The following is an 18,144-nucleotide window of genomic DNA, read 5'->3' on the forward strand; positions in this document are numbered from 1 at the left end:
ACGCATCTCATAGATTACGCTTAGATATGTACCGGCCTATAGAAGTCGACGACGAGGGCGAAGGCATGCTGGACTGTGATGACACGACGCTGGCTAGACATCTCCCTACGCTATCGGACATATATATGTGTTAGACCAACACGAAACATGCTGCCCTCTTGAATTCCGCAGCTCGCGTATTGCGCCCCCTACTTGGGGGCCTAGGTAGATAGTTGGGCATCGCTGGGCGTTTGACGCCAGCTCGGTAGGCAGCCAATTGGCAGCATGCATGACCACCGCGTTGCTGGGCGCCAGGCACGTCTCTACCGATCTCTCGGCGCAGTAGCTGCTAAACCCACGGTAAACTGCGGCGATGGAAGCAGGACTTGCTACTTTCGCAGGCCATTTGTATGAACCAGTAAGCACCGTACTCCGGCCCCGTCGAGCGGGTACACTAGAGGCGTCGGCGGCCAGAACGCTGCAGTAAGGACCTCAGGTCTGGTAGGCACCTACCTACTGCTTCTACGTCACAGAGTACCTATAACCCCCTTTCTCGATACGGTATTACGTTGGGTCTTCATCCCGACAGTTTACGGGCTCTCTTTTTTTTCGTCACCTATATTGCCCTCTTCCCTCTTGTAGCTCTCGCTGGGTACCTCGCAGCGGGGGGTCGCGATAGGTGCATACAGTAGCTTCAGGAGAAGTTATCCGTAGACAAATACACGCTTATCGGTGGTTTGCACGGACAGGGGACTTAGCGCCCCAGCCTAAATCTACGGGGGCTTGCGGAGTGGCGCCGTCGCTCATTGGCCAGGCCATTTCCTACCTACTTTTTTTTTTTCCTTTAGCGCAGCCAACTTCGCGACGCCCGAGGAATTTAGTCCCTCCCCCGAGCAACCTCGTCGCCTCGCAATGGTCCCGGCGCTGGGCTTCCCACTCTCCCCAGCCCTCGTCTTCCGCCGCGCAGACCGAAACCCTTAGAACGTAGCGCGCCAGGCGCCCCCCTCCCCCCCTCCCCACCATGTCCGACGCCGACCCACCGCAGTCCGCCTGCCCCGTCGACCACAAGGGCAGGGAGGCGTGGCTGTCCCAGGCGCGAGCCGCGTCCGCCGCCGCCTGCCCCGTCGACCACGGCGCGCGCGAGGTGTGGCTGCAGCACGCCGCGCGCGCCTCCCCCTCGCCCTCCTCCTCCTCCTCCTCCGCGCCGCCGCCGCCTTCGTCGTCGTGGACGTCCTACCTGCCGCGCCTGTCCTTCTTCGACCGGCCTCGCGCCTCGCCGCCTCCGCCGCGGGCCCCGCGCTCGCTCGCCACCGAGCGCGAGGTCTCGACGATACCGCGGCTGGGGGCCGAAGCAGCCGCCGCCGCTCCCCCCGCCGCCCCGCCGCCCAACCGCGAGCGCGACACCGGCGCCGACCCCGCGTCCGGCAACTGGGTCTACCCGTCGGAGCGCATGTTCTTCGACGCGATGAAGCGCAAGGGCCACGACCCGCGGGCCGCCGACATGCGCGCCGTTGTGCCCATCCACAACGCCGTCAACGAGCGCGCCTGGGCCGAGATCAAGGCCTGGGAGGAGCCCTGGCTGCGCGGGTCGAGGTGGGCTTCATTCCTCTTCCTTCCTTCCTCCTCCTCCCCTCCTCCCCCCCCTCCACACACGCGCGTATTAACCCGCTCCTCCTCCTCCCCCCCTCCGCGCAGCTGCCGCGGCCCGCGCCTGCGCTCCTTCGCCGGCCGAAGCGCGCACATGTCCCCCCGCGCCCGCCTCAACACCCTCCTCGGCTACCACGCCCCCTTCGACCGCCACGACTGGGTCGTCGACCGCTGCGGCACCGAGGTCGAGTACGTCATCGACTTCTACGCCGGCCGCCCGACCGCCGCCGCCGCCGCCGCCGGTGCCGCTGCCACCCCCGACGCCGACCCCGGAAAGCTCTCCTTCTACCTCGACGTCCGCCCCAAGCTCAACAGCTGGGAGGGCGTCAAGATGCGCGCCCTGCGCGCCCTCGGCCTGACCTAGTCTGCGCCTGCGCTGACGCGAGCGAGCGCGTCGTGGGAGGGCGGCGAGTGGGGCGAGCGCAGTGAGCGAGTGTCTTCAAGGTGTCGCTACGTAGCATGATTGGTATCTGGAGTCTGGAGTTCTCCGCATATAGAGTGGGCGGGGTAGATCGTCTTCGCCGTCATTGTTGACGTCGTTCTTACACTCATCTTCAAATCACGTGTCACATGTCATACTCTTTATCCTACTTTTTGAAAAAAAAAAAAGTTCATGAATTGCCCTTCTCTATTCCCCTCTCTATCTATGTGTGATAGTCTGTAACGAGGAGAAGAGGACCCTCTGGTTGCCCCGAAAAATCGTCATATCTCGGGGGCGAGAATGCAAAAGTCAAAGCATCGCGTCCCTGGGGTATCTTTTTTTAAAAGTCCATGCCGTCCGTTTCCGAATTTGTCCGTTTCCGTGTACCCCCTAACCTCCTACCACGCCCGAAAAGGTAACAGAAGCCACTAAGCCACTACAAGAGCACCCCAAAAGTAGGAGCTATCGCCGCATCTCTCGTACCGAAACCATAACGCATAATGCTATGTGATTAGTCGCGGTGTTGGGATTCGACGTCGTCCACCTTGATGCGGATAGCACGGCCCTTCTCGAGAGCGTTGGTTTGCAGATCCCAGCCGGCGGCCGCGAGCGTCGGCCAGAGCAACTGGATCTCCTCGACCCGCGGGGGATCGGTAAACGCGTCGATCCAGGCTAGTAGGGCATCCCTTTCGTTGGCCCCCTGCTTTAAGAAGATCTTCGTCTTGCGCGTGCCGCGTCCCGCGATGACGTACCAGAGGAGCCTACTCTTCTCGAGCTCGGCGGGCGTGATCTCACCGAGAGCCGGGGGTTCGGTGGCGAAGTGGATGGGCATACTCCACCAGTCGAGGATACGCTCTCGGGCAGCGACCTGGTCCGGGCGAAGGATAATGTCCTTAGATAGCAGCTCCTTCATGACGATGTACAGGCGCTGCTCGTTAAGGGTGCGCAGCTGGACGGCGCGGACAGCCTGGTAGTTCGTCCAGAGGTGGGTTCCGATCAGGACGATCATCCAGGCCCAGACCGCCGTCTTGCTATGGACATAATGGACGAGCATGCTTCCGACCAGCATACCCATCAGCGAGATAACGGTCTCCTGGCTGCCATCCTTGGCGTTGAGCTCGGCCAGGTTTCCGGTCTTGGCAAAGTGAGCACTTAGGGAGGCCTTGGCCGCTCCGCCAGAGATGCCGCAGAGGGCACGAAGAATCCCGGCCAGGCAGATGGTGAAGATCTTGGGCTGGAACGGCAGAGCGGGAGAGATGAGGTCAAGGACCAAGGCAGCATCATTGACAATATCAGCGAAGTAGCGGAAGAACTTGCACTCAGGTTCGATGGCGCGGCCGCAGACATGGGCAAACATTATAGTGGCAATACGGCCAGCCGAGTCCTGGGCCACAGTGAATAGCACAGCAGCAGTTGCTGCAGAGGAAGATTCGCCGAGGCCGAGGCCCTGGAGGACGGCGCGGGAGGACAGAAGACTGGCAATGGTACTAGAGAAAGCCTGGAGGGAATCCTACAAAGAGATGCGTTAGTTGATAACGTACATACCTACCTAGGTAGGCCTTACTTGAAATGTGGAATGGGCATGTTACATAGATCTGGTACTTGGTATAATCCTCGGTCACGGTGTGAGGGTAGCCGGCAGGCAAGAAGACATCCAGCAGGAACTTGGCGTAGGTACGGACGCCCTTCTTAGTCTTGGTAGGCTTGCCGTCCTTGTCGTAGACACAGATGACATTGGATTCGTCCGAGGCACTGATGAGCTTGAGAGGCGCCATCGTGCTTCCTAGCGGCGTCCGAGGCGGGGCAGCAGTCGAACAGGGATTAAGAAGGGGAGAGTGGGGTTTCAAGGGCCCTCTGAAGGCTGCGGTTGGTGTGGATGGCTCGACTCGAATATGGTGAGGGTAGCCGGATACCACCAAAGGCTACCTAGTTGATGAGTGTGCAGGTAGTGAGGTCGTCGGCAGGGGGGAAAGGATCGAGTTGAATGAGGAAAGATGGCAGGTGTCGTTGAAGGTCGAGCCCTAGGGAGGGGCAAGGCTTACCTACAGGCAGAGATTATGTCAGGTACGTAGCAGGATCGGATTCCGTGCCGAAGTGGGCAGGTACTTCACATGTCAGCAGACGGTCAGAGCTGCTACCCCTCCTCCAGAGCCGGTAACTCTACCTATGGGTACCTGTGCTTATTGCGGTTCGGGCATTCAGGTACCTAAGCTACCGGACTACGGAACACTATAAAGGACGCACGCCCATGTCATTTATAAGTCAAGCCAGGCACTTACCCGCCTGAAGCTCGTTACAGGTAGGCAGGTAGGTAGAGGTACCTACCTACTACTAGGCGTTGAGGTTGACATGTGCGGTACTCACCTAAGGCACTTTAGGTATGCGACGGTGCCCAGGTGTTACATGCCGAGGTACCTACAGGTGGTAGGCTCAGGCAACTAAGAGCCTTAACAGGCAAGACAGGGGTACAATGTGGCACCGACACACAATTCAGATAGGAGAGAATGTTCGACCCCTTTATTCGGTCCGGCCCCGTGGGTTAGGTAAGTAGATAGATGTATTCCCCTTTCGTTTCTGGCCCTCGGCGATGAAGATTCTAGCTAGGCACACCATATCTTGACTGATTTCTGAGCTTCTCAACGCCGCGGCGCTTCTACCCTGCGAGTTCCCCCCCCCTCGCCGCTCCATCTACGCTACCCGTGCGGTTGCTCTCAAGGGAAGATGCTCGTGAGAACGTCGGCGTACTCGGTGTACGACAGGCCCATCTTCTCGATATCGTAGTCGTTCCAGTACCCTCCGCCAGCCACGGGACCCTGCGAGTTCCAATTGGCGAACCGGTTGCGCGCCTGCTGGGCCGTGTTCCCCTGCGACGGCTTCGAGTCGTTGATGACCCAGATCAGCGGCACCACCTTGATGCCGAGCGTGTTCTGCCAGCTGATCGGGTTGTTGCTCGCGCCGCCGTCGTAGCACTGCAGGTATACCCGGTCGAGCAGGAGGTCCGGCTCCTGGAGGCCGCTGTTGATCTGCGCCGTGATCGTGGCCCAGAAGCCCGAGTTGATGTACGGCACCGTCGTGTACTTGTACCCCACTTGGCCCAGCAGCTTCGCCAAGGCCACCGTGCTCGCCACGTCGTAGATGGCCTCGTCGTCGTTGTTGACCGCGTCGAGATCCCACGCCGTCTTGAGCGCCGCGAAGTTGCGGAACAGCCGCGTCTCCGGCCCCGTGCCCGGGTTCGCGACCAGCTCGCGCACGTGGTGCGCGTTCGTCGTGATCTCCACCCGGTTGATGCTCGTGTCGCCCGTCTTGAACGAGCGGACCTTCTCGGCGAGCGCGTCGCCGCCGACATACGTCCCGTTGGATGCTACTAGCACGTCGCTGCTCCCCGGCGTGTTCGAGTAGTACATGATGTCGCCGTTGTCCAGGATCCCGACGCCGAAGATGAGCACGGTATTAAATCCGGACGTCTTCAGGGATACCGTGTCCGACCTCAAGACATCCTTGAATAGGTATATGGCCCTTATGTTCTCCGTCGCCGCCACGGCTGCAGCCGAGACATACTGGACCAGTAGCTCGAGTAGGAGAGCTCTTAGTACGATGTAGCACCTCATGCTTCGCAAGTTATTTCGGCAGTTTCTCCGCAACTAGGAACTGATGAATTTCGCGGACGATAAAAGTCGGCTACCCCGAAAGACTCAAGTGCGGATGCCCGGGTCTTGAGAGCGTTGATCTGGAGACATTCTCAACACAAGCCCCGAGAGCGTCCGGGTGGTGGAGGCGAATATATATGTGCACCCTGGGCCTATGGTGACATCGGCCGGAGGGAAAGCGGTGATTAAAAGACAGGCATTGTATGGCCAGTCTGGCATGGATTCCACGGTGAGCTGTTTTTACCTGGCCCGATGTTGACGGTCAACAAACCCAGTTAGGCAGGTAACCTCGTTCGTATATGCCTTAGCAGCATGACAAGTCCTACCTGTGTCGCTATCGTGGCCAAACCAGTCCATAACGTAGCAGCGACCGAGATTCTCCGCGTGTAATAACAGCATATTGCGCTGCAGGCCAAGACGAGACAGGGAGCAGGAGGGACGAGGAATTAACTGCGTTGCTATGATTTAACCGGATATAGTAGGTAGGTATATTACCTCTCTGTTGCGAAGGAGTTGTTGTGAGCTTCGGGACATCACCGTGTTCCCAAAACGGCCCCTCGCCCGTCGTATTCGAAAGTCGAGTAATTAGACTGAGATGGGTGCGCTCGGCTCAGTCCGGCAATCCTGATACCTTTTGCACGGTTAACCACGGGCGGGATGTGTCGTTCCAGAGCGAGCCTATCTGCGCGTCTTACGCCCGAGATCTAAGCGATGCCGACGCCGCACCTTACGCCGTGCTCGGCCGCGGGGCTCGCCTAGGCGAGCTGGATTCCGTATCACGATACGTTCACCGCCTCGTCTCCGACGTAATGCCGCAACCACATCTCCGGATGGCAATGCGACTCGGAATCCACACCCACCTGCTCTGTTCCCACGGGGCGCACACACCCCGGCCGCCTTCATCTTGCGTTGACTAATTAGAAGAGAGATAGAGGACAAGTAGGTATTTTTTAGCCGTGTTTTTTCCCCCGAATCTAGTGCCATCGTGACTACACTGGCAATTCCAACGAATTCATCAACGAGGGATATTTATTGGGCGATTCTAAAGTACCTACTTAGGTAACTAAAGTAGGTGGCCGAACTGGCTTCTCCTGACTTCTCGCTTCTCGCGACCCCGCATTTGTGGATAGGTACCTGTAGGGTATATTAGGCACCTCTAGTGGTAAGACTAGGCTACGCTAGGCCTTTTGATGAGTGTTTATACGGGTGTCGCACCCATATTCTTATAAAGCACCCCGTTACAGGTTGCCTGATTGAAACCCTTTCGCAATATCACCATCGTCCGGCAACTTCGAACTCTTCTTCGTCTTGAGATCGACACAACCCGAGGCTGATCGACACTTCGCATATCCAGTACCTCCGCGCTCAATGCCTGAGCATCTTGGAGAGACCGAGCAGCTCCGGCGCGAGCTGGAGCAAGCAAAGCCGCGAGAGGAGTAGGCCGAGAAGCGTATCGAGGCAGCGGAGCGCCAAATATAGAAGTACGCTGAAAGAGTATTTACGCAACCGCCACCTCCACACTTTCAAAGCCCTCCAAACTGCAGACAAGTCCCTGTGTTCCACGGAACGCGCCACGAGAGTCAACGACAAGCACCCCCCCCCCCCAATGTGGCTTCGTCCTTGGGACAACTTTACCAACATTCAGCGAGACCATTTCGATGCCATAGAGAAGGTCTTTGGCAGCAGACAACTCTTTCACCAGTCGATGGTCACCGAAGAAATGACTGCAGTTGCCTGTTCTAACCAAGTAGTCAACGAAAAAAGACATCGACACCTTTGAGTAAAGCATTTTTCGTTGCCGTCCCGACCCGACGGTGCGTTTGAGAATGCGGCGTTGTCCAAGTACGCGCTGTGCACCAAGCGGCGCAAGGAGCGTGTTCCGGTAAGTCCCCTGACCCCGGTCGTGGCGTTATCGCGCCGTTGACGCGTTAGCGTAGTCATCCCAAGGCATCATCGACGCGCGGGCAACGATGGTCGTTGGTGAGTAAGGCGGCGAATAGGGTGGCGGAGATTCACACTCTTCAGCCATTCTTCGCTCGGGTCCTCTTCAACCTGATCAACACCCCTTCTTTGCTTAATCTCGCGGTGGTTGTTACTGAATCGCAGTCTGGTAAAGTTGAACTCCTGAAATATACCTACGAGGTTCGACCTCCAGTAATTTCGTAAGAATGTACCGTACAAGTGCCTCTGCAGCCTTCTGCTTGATCGTCATTGTCTCCTACCTATAGCAATTAGATGGCGCACGGCAATCGCAGCGGGGGGTACTCACGTCGTCGACATCCGGGATGGGATAGCGGGCCGACAGGAAGGCCCAGCCACAACGCAACTATGGCACATACAAACGGGAGCTGTACGCCATGATTGAGTTTTGCTGACGATACGAACACATACGCCAAAGAGCCCTCCACCCCCTTCACCGACCACAAACCCTTGACCTGGTTCCTACACTCTTCAGCAGTAGAGGATATCTACGCCAGATGGGCCTCAAAGCTTCGACTATCACATTTTAAGATCGACTACATCTCAGGTCCCCGCATCAAAGCGGCGGACGTCCTATCCCGCACCATATTTCCTAGAGACTCCTGTGACGATGTCGATCATCTAAAGTCACTAGGAGCTCAGGATGACAATGGGCTTTAGGTTTGGGAAGACGGAGTTGGGGGATACGAGCAACCGCTCGCCCAGTGTTGACCTACGACTCATACTCGTAAATGCGCTGCTCAGGCATTAGTACGCGGGGCACGTATGCAGTGGTAGCGCGTCGCGGGCGGGACAATTACTTACGGTACGAGTCCGCTTAGCACCACTCCTATAGAAAGCGGCCCGATAGGTTTTCTCCATCTGCTCGAAGGCGGCGGATAAGCGGCGCGTCGCGGAGGGCGGCGGGGTGTAGCTGCTCGTCGTCGGCGTCGACCGCAAAGCAGCAGTCGACGAAGCCGACGCCCCATTGACCGCCCTATCGACAGCCAACGGCACCTTAGGAGATAAGCCAATATTCACTGTGAAGGGAGCTGTATATAAGCTCGTCAGTTAGCAGTTAGCTCCTAGTCATCTTAATAGATCAGGCACATTCGCATACTAGTTGATTATTTACTAGTATCGTGGGACCACAGGAAGCGAGCCTAGCCAAAACGCACAAGAGGACCCAAGCGAAGAAATGCAAAAGCGCCGACGGCAATCTGGGCCGAGCAAACGAATCGCGTCCGAGCAGAAAGTCAAACCGTCGCCGACTTACCCTGATGGGCTAGGCATCCGTACGCACCTAGAAGGACACGACAACTTGGCCTTTGTTTATGACTACAAGGCAGCCCATAAGCTTGCGGTCGAAGATCTCAGGTCTGCCCTTGTCAAAGCGGCGCTGTTTATAGAGGTTATTGAACCGGTCAACGGCAATAAGATTAAGGCCGATCCTGAGCCGAAGGAATGAGACAAGGTAGATGAACAAGTTGCTATGGCTTTGACACAGGTATTTGACTATATGATCCAATGTGGAGTTGTATATGGCTATGTTACTGCTGGCGAGTCCTTGATTTTCCTTCGCATCAAGCAAAGACGGTCTACGGACATTGCACTATCACCCGTGCGTACCGGGAGGAGAAGCGGACGATGAAAACGGAGACGTCAATGTATTCCGGGCCGCAGTTGCTCAACTGGCTAGCTTCTCCCTTTTGGCCCTTTGATCTGAGGCTTTGCAGGGATCCTCACTCGAAAGAGAGCTAGGAAAAGCGAAAGCAGAACCGGTAAATTGGCCGGAACCCTATAAGGAAGCAGAGGAACATCTTGAGACAGAGAACATGGATTCTTCGCAATCGGCGCCTGCATCACAAGCAACGGATAGGTCAGAGGGATCAGAGCTTCAGTCAAACGAGGTGCACCCCGCTGTCCGAGACTTCTCGTTGCTATCGAGGTCGACGTGTAAGGGCCCCGTAATGATTCGAAGAGATGACGACGGTGAAGACGACGACCTGTCCCGAGCGCCGACAAGAGTGCTGGGAAGGAGCGACGCGAACAGGCGAAAGGAAGGACCATTGGGAGACAGCTCTGAGGGTGGTGGCCGTGAATTATCATCGGACACTCCAATTCTCCACCACCTACCAGGCAATACTGCACGCAAGCCTGCTTATTTTTGAATGGGCACCGACACGGGATCTTTAGATGGAATTCTTTCCTTCTTTCTCCCCCCCCCAAGCTGTAATTCTAATGACGTCCGTGTTTAGCCTTACGCACTCGCTGTGGCCCCAGTACATACTGCATTCTTTGGAAGCAAATAGGAACAACTACCTTTCGAACCCAACTCGATCGACACAGAGCAATGAGTAGGACACAGCGCCCGGGGAGTTGGCGATACTCCTCCGACTGGCGGACTCCAGACCCCGCCGCCTCGACGAAGCGGTCCACGTTCGATGACGAGGTGCCCGAGCCTCGACCATCCAAAAAACCCGACATATCTCACAGTCTTTCCTATGACGGCGAGAAGACGAGTGTATCGTTACAGCCGTACGATGAGGCTAGCGCCAAGCTCATCGCCGAGGGACGGCTCGCCTACATTGGCAACCTACACTACATAGCCACATTCGACGATATCGAGGAGTTGGTTGGCATGGGTGGCCCGGGGGCGCCCGAGCAAATCCACGTATCGTTCCATCCCTTTACGCGCAGGAACCCGGGCTACTGCTACGTCGAATACTCGGACCGAGAGTCGGCGACAAGGGCCATATCCACTTTAAATGGTCGACGAGTCCTCGGCCGATCCATCGAATGCCTCCCGTGTCGACCGAGTGAAGATCGAACGGATTGAATAACTTGTTGGATGACCAAATGTTACCAGTCGACGTCTGTACGTCGGTGGGTGGCCTACCTAGGATGTAGAACCACCAAATTTGCGCGAACGAAGGAAATATTGGCCGATTCTATGATGTAGGCATCTGTCTCTACTATTCGTTTTAGTTTTACCGCTTCTCCCCTTCCGTCTTCCATTGCTCGCTCACCAACTAGGTGCAGTAATGCAACAAGCGAGAGAGTTGCCTCTCATTCGTCGGCACAGACCGAAAGCTGCCGTCACGACTTTTTGATCCGTTGATTGCGCCTCGACCGGAACAGGCCCAGGCAGCGATGGATGCCGTCGACGGTGGGCACCTTAGTGGGCTGTTAGCAAACGAGTAGGAAAGCGAGAAAAGCAGCGTCACTGTCTGGAGCTCGTTTTCACTTGTGCATCGTGTATTACGCTATGAGCGGGGAGCTTGTATGCCTTGTAATCCATTCGTTGCGGTTATAATAGCACATCATATCGTTACGCATAAGCCTACAGTCTGTGTGACCACGATGTGCAAGTTTAGCAAGCCTAGTGACTCACGCCTGTTTCTATAATAAACAGCTATCCAATATAATTACCTAAGATTCAACTTCTTGTTTTAGTAAGTATTCTCCCTTACTCCCCTCGGCTTTTGTGGATGCTTGCGTAATAGGACAAATCTTGGTGGGCTTTTGGGAGGTCGGAGGCCTACTCGAAGGCAGTGACACCCCCCTTTTTCCCAAGAGCCTCAAGGCTGGATGATACCCCGATCCCGTGATGACGTCCGTTGTTCCGTACCGAATATGCAGCTACCCAGGAATTTGCTTAGCTATGCCGAACCACAACCATGCGATTAATACGAACTCCGGGTGATATCAACTGGGTATCAAGGGTTCAACATGTGGCGTTGCTAGTTGGGAGAGTTTAGGCAAGATGTGTACTAACTCCTCTTCTCTCCTCCCCTTCCTGGATGACTCCCCGAGAGTGAAGGACGACACACGAGGTATCAAACGACTACTTGGTGGACAAACACCTGATAGAGGGGACACGCGTGTCGGGAATAATATTGGGGGCTGTATTAGCCATGGATATGGGCCTATATTTAGCTGCTGATGGCAATAGTGTCATTACTAATATTCTAGGCCACCAACGCCCAGTTGGAGGCGTAGAAGCCACGGGTTTGCAAAGGTCCCTCTACTGAATTCCTCGCAACGGTGGGAGGGAGACTTTGGGAGGCGTTAGGATAAGGAGGACCAGAGAGGCATCCCTGACCACCCTCTTCTGCCGGAGGAGGAGAGGGGGGGGTGTTGTCCGTGGCGAGGTTTCACAACGCGGGTACCCCACGATACGGTGAAATTTGTTGCGATCCGTTTGTCCGACGACGGGAGAGACGTAAGCGGCAGGGAGGCGGCCATAGAACTAGGCAGGTTTCGAGGGTGTCGGCGTCGACGGGTGAGGCCTCTGGAATGGGAGAAGTGGATGTTGGGATTCTTTATCCTAGCACCATTCTAGACGCAGTCGTCCCTCAGAAGGGCCGGGATGGATTTTTGACATGGAGTCGGGCCATAGGTATCATGCTCGAGGATCGTGGGGGCTGGTGACCTTGATATAGCCAGACTACGCAGTCGGCCCTGACCAGAAACGGGGCCTGTGACGGGGCTGAGCGGAACGATCTCTTGTCCAGTTGAGGGCTGTCAGCTGAAGCGCGGTGCGCATGACGGGATCAGGAACTAGGGTACCATTCCGTGCTGACCCCAGCTAACCCCCTGCCAGCCTCTGCCACCTGTTGCCGCCTCCTGGCGCCTGTCGACATCTTGGCTCGGCCTGGCAGGGACCTGATGCAGGCACAGCACAGGCCGGTCTAGCGGGTTCGATGCACCTAAGCTCCCGCAGTGCAGCGGTGCATCGGCGCGCTTAACGCTTAGCGGTGCAATCATCGCCCACAGCCTCCCCCGGGAACGCCATGCAAGGGTCTTCTCGATCCGCCGTCTGCGCGATCAAGCGTCGCCTTCAACCGCTTTCCCACCTTCGCGGCGACCGTCGCATCTACTTCCGGATAGGGACAACTCGCGCTCGCGCTCCCTTCTGAAGATCCGATGCGTGTCTGGCTCCATGTCCACCCCGCAACCGACGTCGTTCTTATATGGAAAATCCACAGTCGCGTGGGAGCGGGAAAACCTCGACGTATTTTTGGCTCTTCCTCCGCGACGCTGGCCGAGTGACCAGCGAGCCCTTCTGAGACACGGCGAGAAGTGCCAAAGTCAAATGAGGTATTGCATCCCTCGGCCGCTTGCTTGCTCGTGTCGGGTGATGTTTTCATCCCCCGTCATCGTTATCGCACCGCCCACCGAATGATACTAGGCTGGCAGATGCTGAGCTCAACCGCACCTAGACGGGCGGCCCTTACGCGTCTTTCCCGCCTAGACGGGTGTATCCTCAAGTCCTAGGCTACGTTCACCTTAGATAGAGACACGCATATTGACTATGTGACTGGATGGACGCGTCCTGCGCTGTCCTAACGCCCCCCCCCCTTCCCCGTTATAATATCATCAACTGTCGCATGAGGCTCATCGCCATGCCCCGTGATGATCTAGGCTTGGCCATCCTTCCCGGCGTCGCCTCCCTCCCGCTACCCACTACAGCCTCATGGTGGAGGCCTGCCGGGGCGATGCCTGCCGCCTTTATAATGAACTTTCCCGCATATTGCTGCCGCCCATCTTGGCTCGTGTCTCTCTTCCTATTTGCCTCGATCCCTGTCCGCTTCTGCAGCTATACACACGCATCTCGTAGCTGCGCGGAGACTATCTAGCCAACGACTTCACTCGTCGACCATCAACTCCACTTTACTATTGTATTAGCCCTCGGGTAGAGGGGCACTCTACCCACTTCTCATCGTACATGTTTGCGTACCGAATTCGGCCGGCGCCTTCAGGTCGCCAAAACTTTGCCCGTTCACGCTCCCAGTATCACCGCCACGACCATCACCGCCACAACCACTATCAGCCCCGATGCTTCGACAACTGCGCCGGCGTCTCGGTGGAGGAGTGGAACGAAGTGTGCCAGCGGAATAAGACCACGAGCGGGAGCCACGAGGCCCTGACGCGCGAGAACGAGACGCTCAAGTATGAGAACGAGACGCTCAGGGATAACAACAGGGCCCTCAAGGAGGACAACAAGACTCTCAGGGACGACAACCTGGCCCTCAAGGACGCGCTCGAGACGTCGGCCGAGGAGAACAAGCGGCTGCAGGCGGGCGCGGAGACGCTGGTGAGCGAGCTCGAGGGGCTGCGGCTGGCGCGGTCGCGGGACAGCGAAAGCTCAGAGCGGTACCGGCGGCGGGTGGCGGCTCTGAAAGCGGACGTGGAGGGGCAGGCGCGGGAGCTGGAGCGGCGGGGGCGCGAGAACGGGACGCTGTCGGCGCGGGTGCGGGTGCTGACGGAGACGGTGTCGGACGGGGCGCGACGGGCGGCGGACCTGGCGGCGAGCCGCGACCGCTGGCGCAAGCGCGCCGACGACCTGCAGACCCTCCTCGACGATCTGCGCGGCCGCTACGAGCGCGCGCGCCGCTCCCTCGCCGCCCGCAGCTCCGACCTCGCCGACCGCGACATCCTCGTCGAGGAGCAGCGCCGCACCATCCACCGCCTCGAGACCGCCATCCCGTCCCGCCGCCGGTACAGCTTCGCGTAGGTAAAGGGAAGAGGAAAGGAGAGAGAGAAAGGGGGGAAAGGGGGGGGCAAAGGGGGGAGGATAGGGCATCCGCCCGCCTCCGCGGTTCTAGTTCATTAGCCGAGGCGTGTCACACGTTGAGACCACACAGTTCAGGGGCTTAATCGGCACGGCGTCGTCGACGAGCCGGTTCTTTTTCACCTCGTAAGCCGAACCAACTCCGAGATTCCAGCCATCTCCAAATTTACTAACTCGTGTTGTCTCTCTTAGACAGCTGTCACTCTATGCCGTTACGTTTCATTGCATCGCGGGGGTCATGGGCCGTGTACGAAGGGGGTGGGAGGGAAAGGAGACGGAGGAGGAGAGGAATAGGGGTAGGGGGGGGACAGAGTGGAGAGCGTTCCCCCGACCTCGCGTTTGCGTACGTATGCCTTCACGACGTACGGCAGTTGCTGAGAACGCTATCTTCCTGGGTTTTCTAGTCAAATTATACTATCTCGTGTCTATTCTCTTTGTTATTTCTTCTTAGCGGACTACTAGCCTAATTTCCCACAATCTCTTCACGCGTAATTTCAGAGGCGAACTCTTCTATGAAGAGTAACACAGACGGACAGCTGCAATTTACGAGTAGATGGAACGTTGATGGCCTCGCCGTCCTCAAAGCCCGTCGGTGAATGATGAGAGGTCGAAGAGATGTGTGATCCTTGACCCCCCGTAGGACTTTTTTGTGCGAGTCCACCCGTCATGTGGAGAGTTTTACCTGCTTATGACGCCGCATGGGGTTTAAGGCCCGGATGATCGACTGCGATGTCGAACCAACTGCATAACTGTGATCCGAGGGAGAAGCGGGCATCACCCCACGTAGGCACCCCTTATCCCATAGGGGCCACGCACGTCCACGCCGGTTTCGCCAGGCGCGGTGCATGAGCGTCCGCATGTCGTACTCGGGCCGTTCTGTGTAGTTTGCAATCACCAGCCATAGACCCAGCACGACTCTGCATGCTGGCACATGTCTGGGACGGATGCCTGGCCTCGCCCACGGCCTACGGTCGTCTTCACTGCGCAGGTATGTGGTGCAGAGGCATTCCTGCGGCCCAACGGGACGGTCTCATGGGGAGAAGAGATGGCGCAAAAGCTGCTATATGCACGCATACTCTCACCTCAGAAGCTTAGCAGCGAATCTTGGGACGGTCACAGTCGTAGCAGCATGCACTCGGGAGAAAGAGGACGTCGGTTCTGATGCGAAGGATTCATAACATTCGCTTTTTATTAAGTACCTAGCTACTACGAACTCCCTTCCACAACTCACCGTGCTGGGCAGCGATCTTCATACCAGACCTGGCTGACGAGGTTTTATCAAATATACATGAAGGATCCGGAGGAAAGGAGAAGTAGAGAAACGGTTTCCCTTTCAGGAACGGATAATAGAGGAACAGTAGAGAAGAAGGTAAGGGAAACTAGAAGGTAGTTACCTAGATGTCGACAGCGATGATCTCTAGAGGAGTTCCTCGGCTGCAAGCCACGCATTTGTAATAGAACAGAGTAAGCTAGGTGTTTCTACCAATCTACCATCTACAATGTCGACATGTCATAGGAGGTAGGTATGTGCGCAAAGTCTCCTCCGGCTCGGGCCACGTCCGTAGACGACGACCTGCTGGAGAAAGTACTTTTCGGCCAAGGTCAATGCCGCAGGTCGTTAAACCGGATTAATGGTGCCGTAGGACGATTACCATGATTGACAGCACATCACGTATGACTGGTCATCCGTCGGCCAGCCCAGCCCATTGGGAAAAGATGCACTTTCTCCCACCCTCGTTGCTGTGCCGAGGCCTTGTTCGGCGCCGGTCGACGCTTCGAGAACCGAGAAGGCTGTCCTGGACGCGTAACAGGCTGATGGCACGTCACGGTCTCCCCGACGTCGCGCTGTCGGAGATCGAGCGCATCTGATGATGGCTTGGGTCTTGGCGGGCAGGCAAGGCTCGCCCGCGCGCGCTCGTAGAGAGATAGAGGGAGAAAGGGAGAAGGAGAGGAGGGGGGGCAGGAGAACAGGGACGAGGCCATGGGTCGCCGTTGTCTCGCCGCCAGTCTCAGGCGGCGCGCGAGCAGAACGCCGGGGCGCGACCTGATCCCCGACGGGCGCTGCTGGAGGCCGTCGGGGCAGTCGACACCCATCCATCACACCTGGAATGCCAGCCGAAGGAATATGCTCCCTGGGCCGTAATCCGACGTGACGTGACGCGCTGAAAAGTGACAGAACCGCAGCTGACTTTCTTCGATAAGGGGGGGGGGGGGGTAAGGGTCCGCGTCTAAAGTTAGGACCTGATGACTAACCAGGCTATGTACCCTCGCAGGCCCGTCCCTGCCATTCCCGTCAGCGGCCCCACTACCTACCTACCTGTTCGAGCCTAGGGTAGCATAGAAGAGGAGGTACCTACCGGCCTAAGGTATACCTAGGTATACATAGGTACACATAAGAGAAATGTAATAACCTCCCTGTATCCTGTGTCTGAGGGAGATGCCCAAGTACATAGGTACTGACCCTGCCTACCTCGTCTTTGCCTACCTATGATAAACCACCCCAGTTTTTCCACATTGAATGTGGGGCCACCATCATATGCCAGCCAATCATGGCTCCGGTAACCCTCCAGGGTTCCCCCATTGTTTCTTTCTTGTGCTTCCCGAGTCCGTGGAAGGTACTACCTCTTCAACGCCGAAGATCAGAAGGTACCTCGTTAGGTACGTGACCTGGCCAGTTCATGTACCCAATATTCAGGTGCTCCCCGGCCCCTGGTGGCGACCCTCACGCCGGCCGGGCAGTGGTAACTGCCTGAAGTCCTGACGTTGGCCAGGTACCCAGTTAGGTACCTAGTTAGGTACCTAGGCAGGTAGGAGACAGGTACAGGTATCTACCTAGGCAGGTAAAAGGTAGGTCGCCAAGGCGAGAGCCATCGATCAGTGGGGCCACCAGGGGACTTCCTTCAGCCCTGTTGGGCGGCATTCCACCCACCCCCCCCTCCCCCTGCTCGTCTCCCCTTCAATCCCAGCGCCGCTCTCCCACCCCTTCACCACCAACAATCGATGCCAGCTCGAGCAGGCAGAACGAACCACGCCAGCTACCAGAACGCCAGCAAACGTCATACAATCGAACGCACGAGACGACGGCGCGCCTTGCAACCTCGCTACATATGCTGTCTGCTGTGAGTCACCTTGCGGTCAGTTGCTGTGCGCCGTCTGGCCTGCCGTCCCCCGATTGGCCCCGGACGGCCACCCCAGAGTCCCTGCGGGCGCTGTCGTCGGCTCTGACTGGCCAGGCGTTCCCATGGGCTCTCCTGCACGCCGATGCGAACAGCGTCCCGCTCGACGCAAATGCGCACACCTGCCCGCCGGGATCAAGATCGCTGCTGGGGATTGCGTTCGCCCGCGCAGCACTTCCCGATCCCCTCGCGTCGCTCCTCGTCGACCTGCGCGTTCTCTCTCCCTCTCTCTACCCCTCCTCTCTTCGACCTGGGCGCCTCCGTGCATGCGTACGCCACGCCTGCGAGTCGTGAAATACCGTCATCCCTCGTGGGGGGAGACCGATCTGTGAGGCGTTCCGTGACTTTTCGGTGTGGAACTGGCGGGTGGCATTTCCAACTCACAGCCGGGAGGGGAGCACAATATGCCGTCTCACGTCTCTAGCCGCTTCTATTTCCCTCTATATCCCCTTCTGCCCTTCTGCCCGTATGCACCTCCTCGATCAGTTAATTCGCGGTCGATGGCAACCGAGCTGTGCGTGTTACGCTTCGCACCGGGCTCCCAGCGGGGCATTTCTCGCTCGCTGCCCACATGCACGAACAAGTATCTCTCGCCACCGCGTAATCCCGCCTGCCGGTTACATCACTCGTTTTGTCGCATCCCTCCGCATTTCATGGTAAGCAGGTAAGTGTCGGGGCTTTTTTTTAAAAAGGAAAAAAAGTGAGGCTCATCCATCGGGGAGGATGCCACAGGCCGGG

General features: G+C 57.4%; 6 protein-coding genes across 6 annotated transcripts; 4 read left to right on the top strand and 2 right to left on the bottom strand.

Moving 5' to 3' along the window:
- Positions 1–725: 725 nt before the first annotated feature.
- GGS23DRAFT_540029 (cytochrome c and c1 heme-lyase) lies at positions 726–2,274 on the top strand. Its single transcript, XM_051514806.1, has 2 exons — positions 726–1,572; positions 1,675–2,274. The coding sequence occupies exons 1-2, from the start codon at positions 1,001–1,003 to the stop codon at positions 1,988–1,990; spliced, it is 888 nt and encodes a 295-aa protein (XP_051372272.1). The 5' UTR covers positions 726–1,000; the 3' UTR covers positions 1,991–2,274.
- On the bottom strand, positions 2,275–4,319 carry GGS23DRAFT_540048 (DUF647-domain-containing protein). Its single transcript, XM_051514807.1, has 3 exons — positions 4,212–4,319; positions 3,637–4,152; positions 2,275–3,557 (listed from the first exon to the last, which is right to left on the bottom strand). Exons 2-3 carry the CDS (start codon positions 3,820–3,822, stop codon positions 2,559–2,561), a joined length of 1,185 nt encoding a protein of 394 aa, XP_051372273.1. The 5' UTR covers positions 3,823–4,152; positions 4,212–4,319; the 3' UTR covers positions 2,275–2,558.
- A 223-nt stretch (positions 4,320–4,542) lies between these two features.
- On the bottom strand, positions 4,543–6,039 carry GGS23DRAFT_567602 (uncharacterized protein). The gene has a single exon (XM_051516347.1). The coding sequence runs from the start codon at positions 5,653–5,655 to the stop codon at positions 4,759–4,761; it is 897 nt and encodes a 298-aa protein (XP_051372274.1). The 5' UTR covers positions 5,656–6,039; the 3' UTR covers positions 4,543–4,758.
- Positions 6,040–7,300: 1,261 nt separating this feature from the next.
- GGS23DRAFT_596738 (uncharacterized protein) lies at positions 7,301–8,334 on the top strand (the record flags this gene model as incomplete). Its single annotated transcript, XM_051518520.1, has 4 exons — positions 7,301–7,423; positions 7,481–7,576; positions 7,632–7,674; positions 8,093–8,334. The coding sequence occupies 4 exons, from the start codon at positions 7,301–7,303 to the stop codon at positions 8,332–8,334; spliced, it is 504 nt and encodes a 167-aa protein (XP_051372275.1).
- A 1,414-nt stretch (positions 8,335–9,748) lies between these two features.
- On the top strand, positions 9,749–10,492 carry GGS23DRAFT_621238 (uncharacterized protein; the record flags this gene model as incomplete). Its single annotated transcript, XM_051521157.1, has 1 exon — positions 9,749–10,492. The coding sequence occupies exon 1, from the start codon at positions 10,007–10,009 to the stop codon at positions 10,490–10,492; it is 486 nt and encodes a 161-aa protein (XP_051372276.1). The 5' UTR covers positions 9,749–10,006.
- A 2,603-nt stretch (positions 10,493–13,095) lies between these two features.
- GGS23DRAFT_540082 (uncharacterized protein) lies at positions 13,096–14,356 on the top strand. The gene has a single exon (XM_051514808.1). It carries the CDS (start codon positions 13,385–13,387, stop codon positions 14,171–14,173), a length of 789 nt encoding a protein of 262 aa, XP_051372277.1. The 5' UTR covers positions 13,096–13,384; the 3' UTR covers positions 14,174–14,356.
- The last annotated feature ends 3,788 nt before the right edge of the window (positions 14,357–18,144 follow it).

This window comes from Durotheca rogersii (assembly GCF_024521655.1).
Source record: "Durotheca rogersii strain YMJ 92031201 chromosome Unknown GGS23scaffold_9, whole genome shotgun sequence".
NCBI lineage: Eukaryota > Fungi > Ascomycota > Sordariomycetes > Xylariales > Xylariaceae > Durotheca > Durotheca rogersii.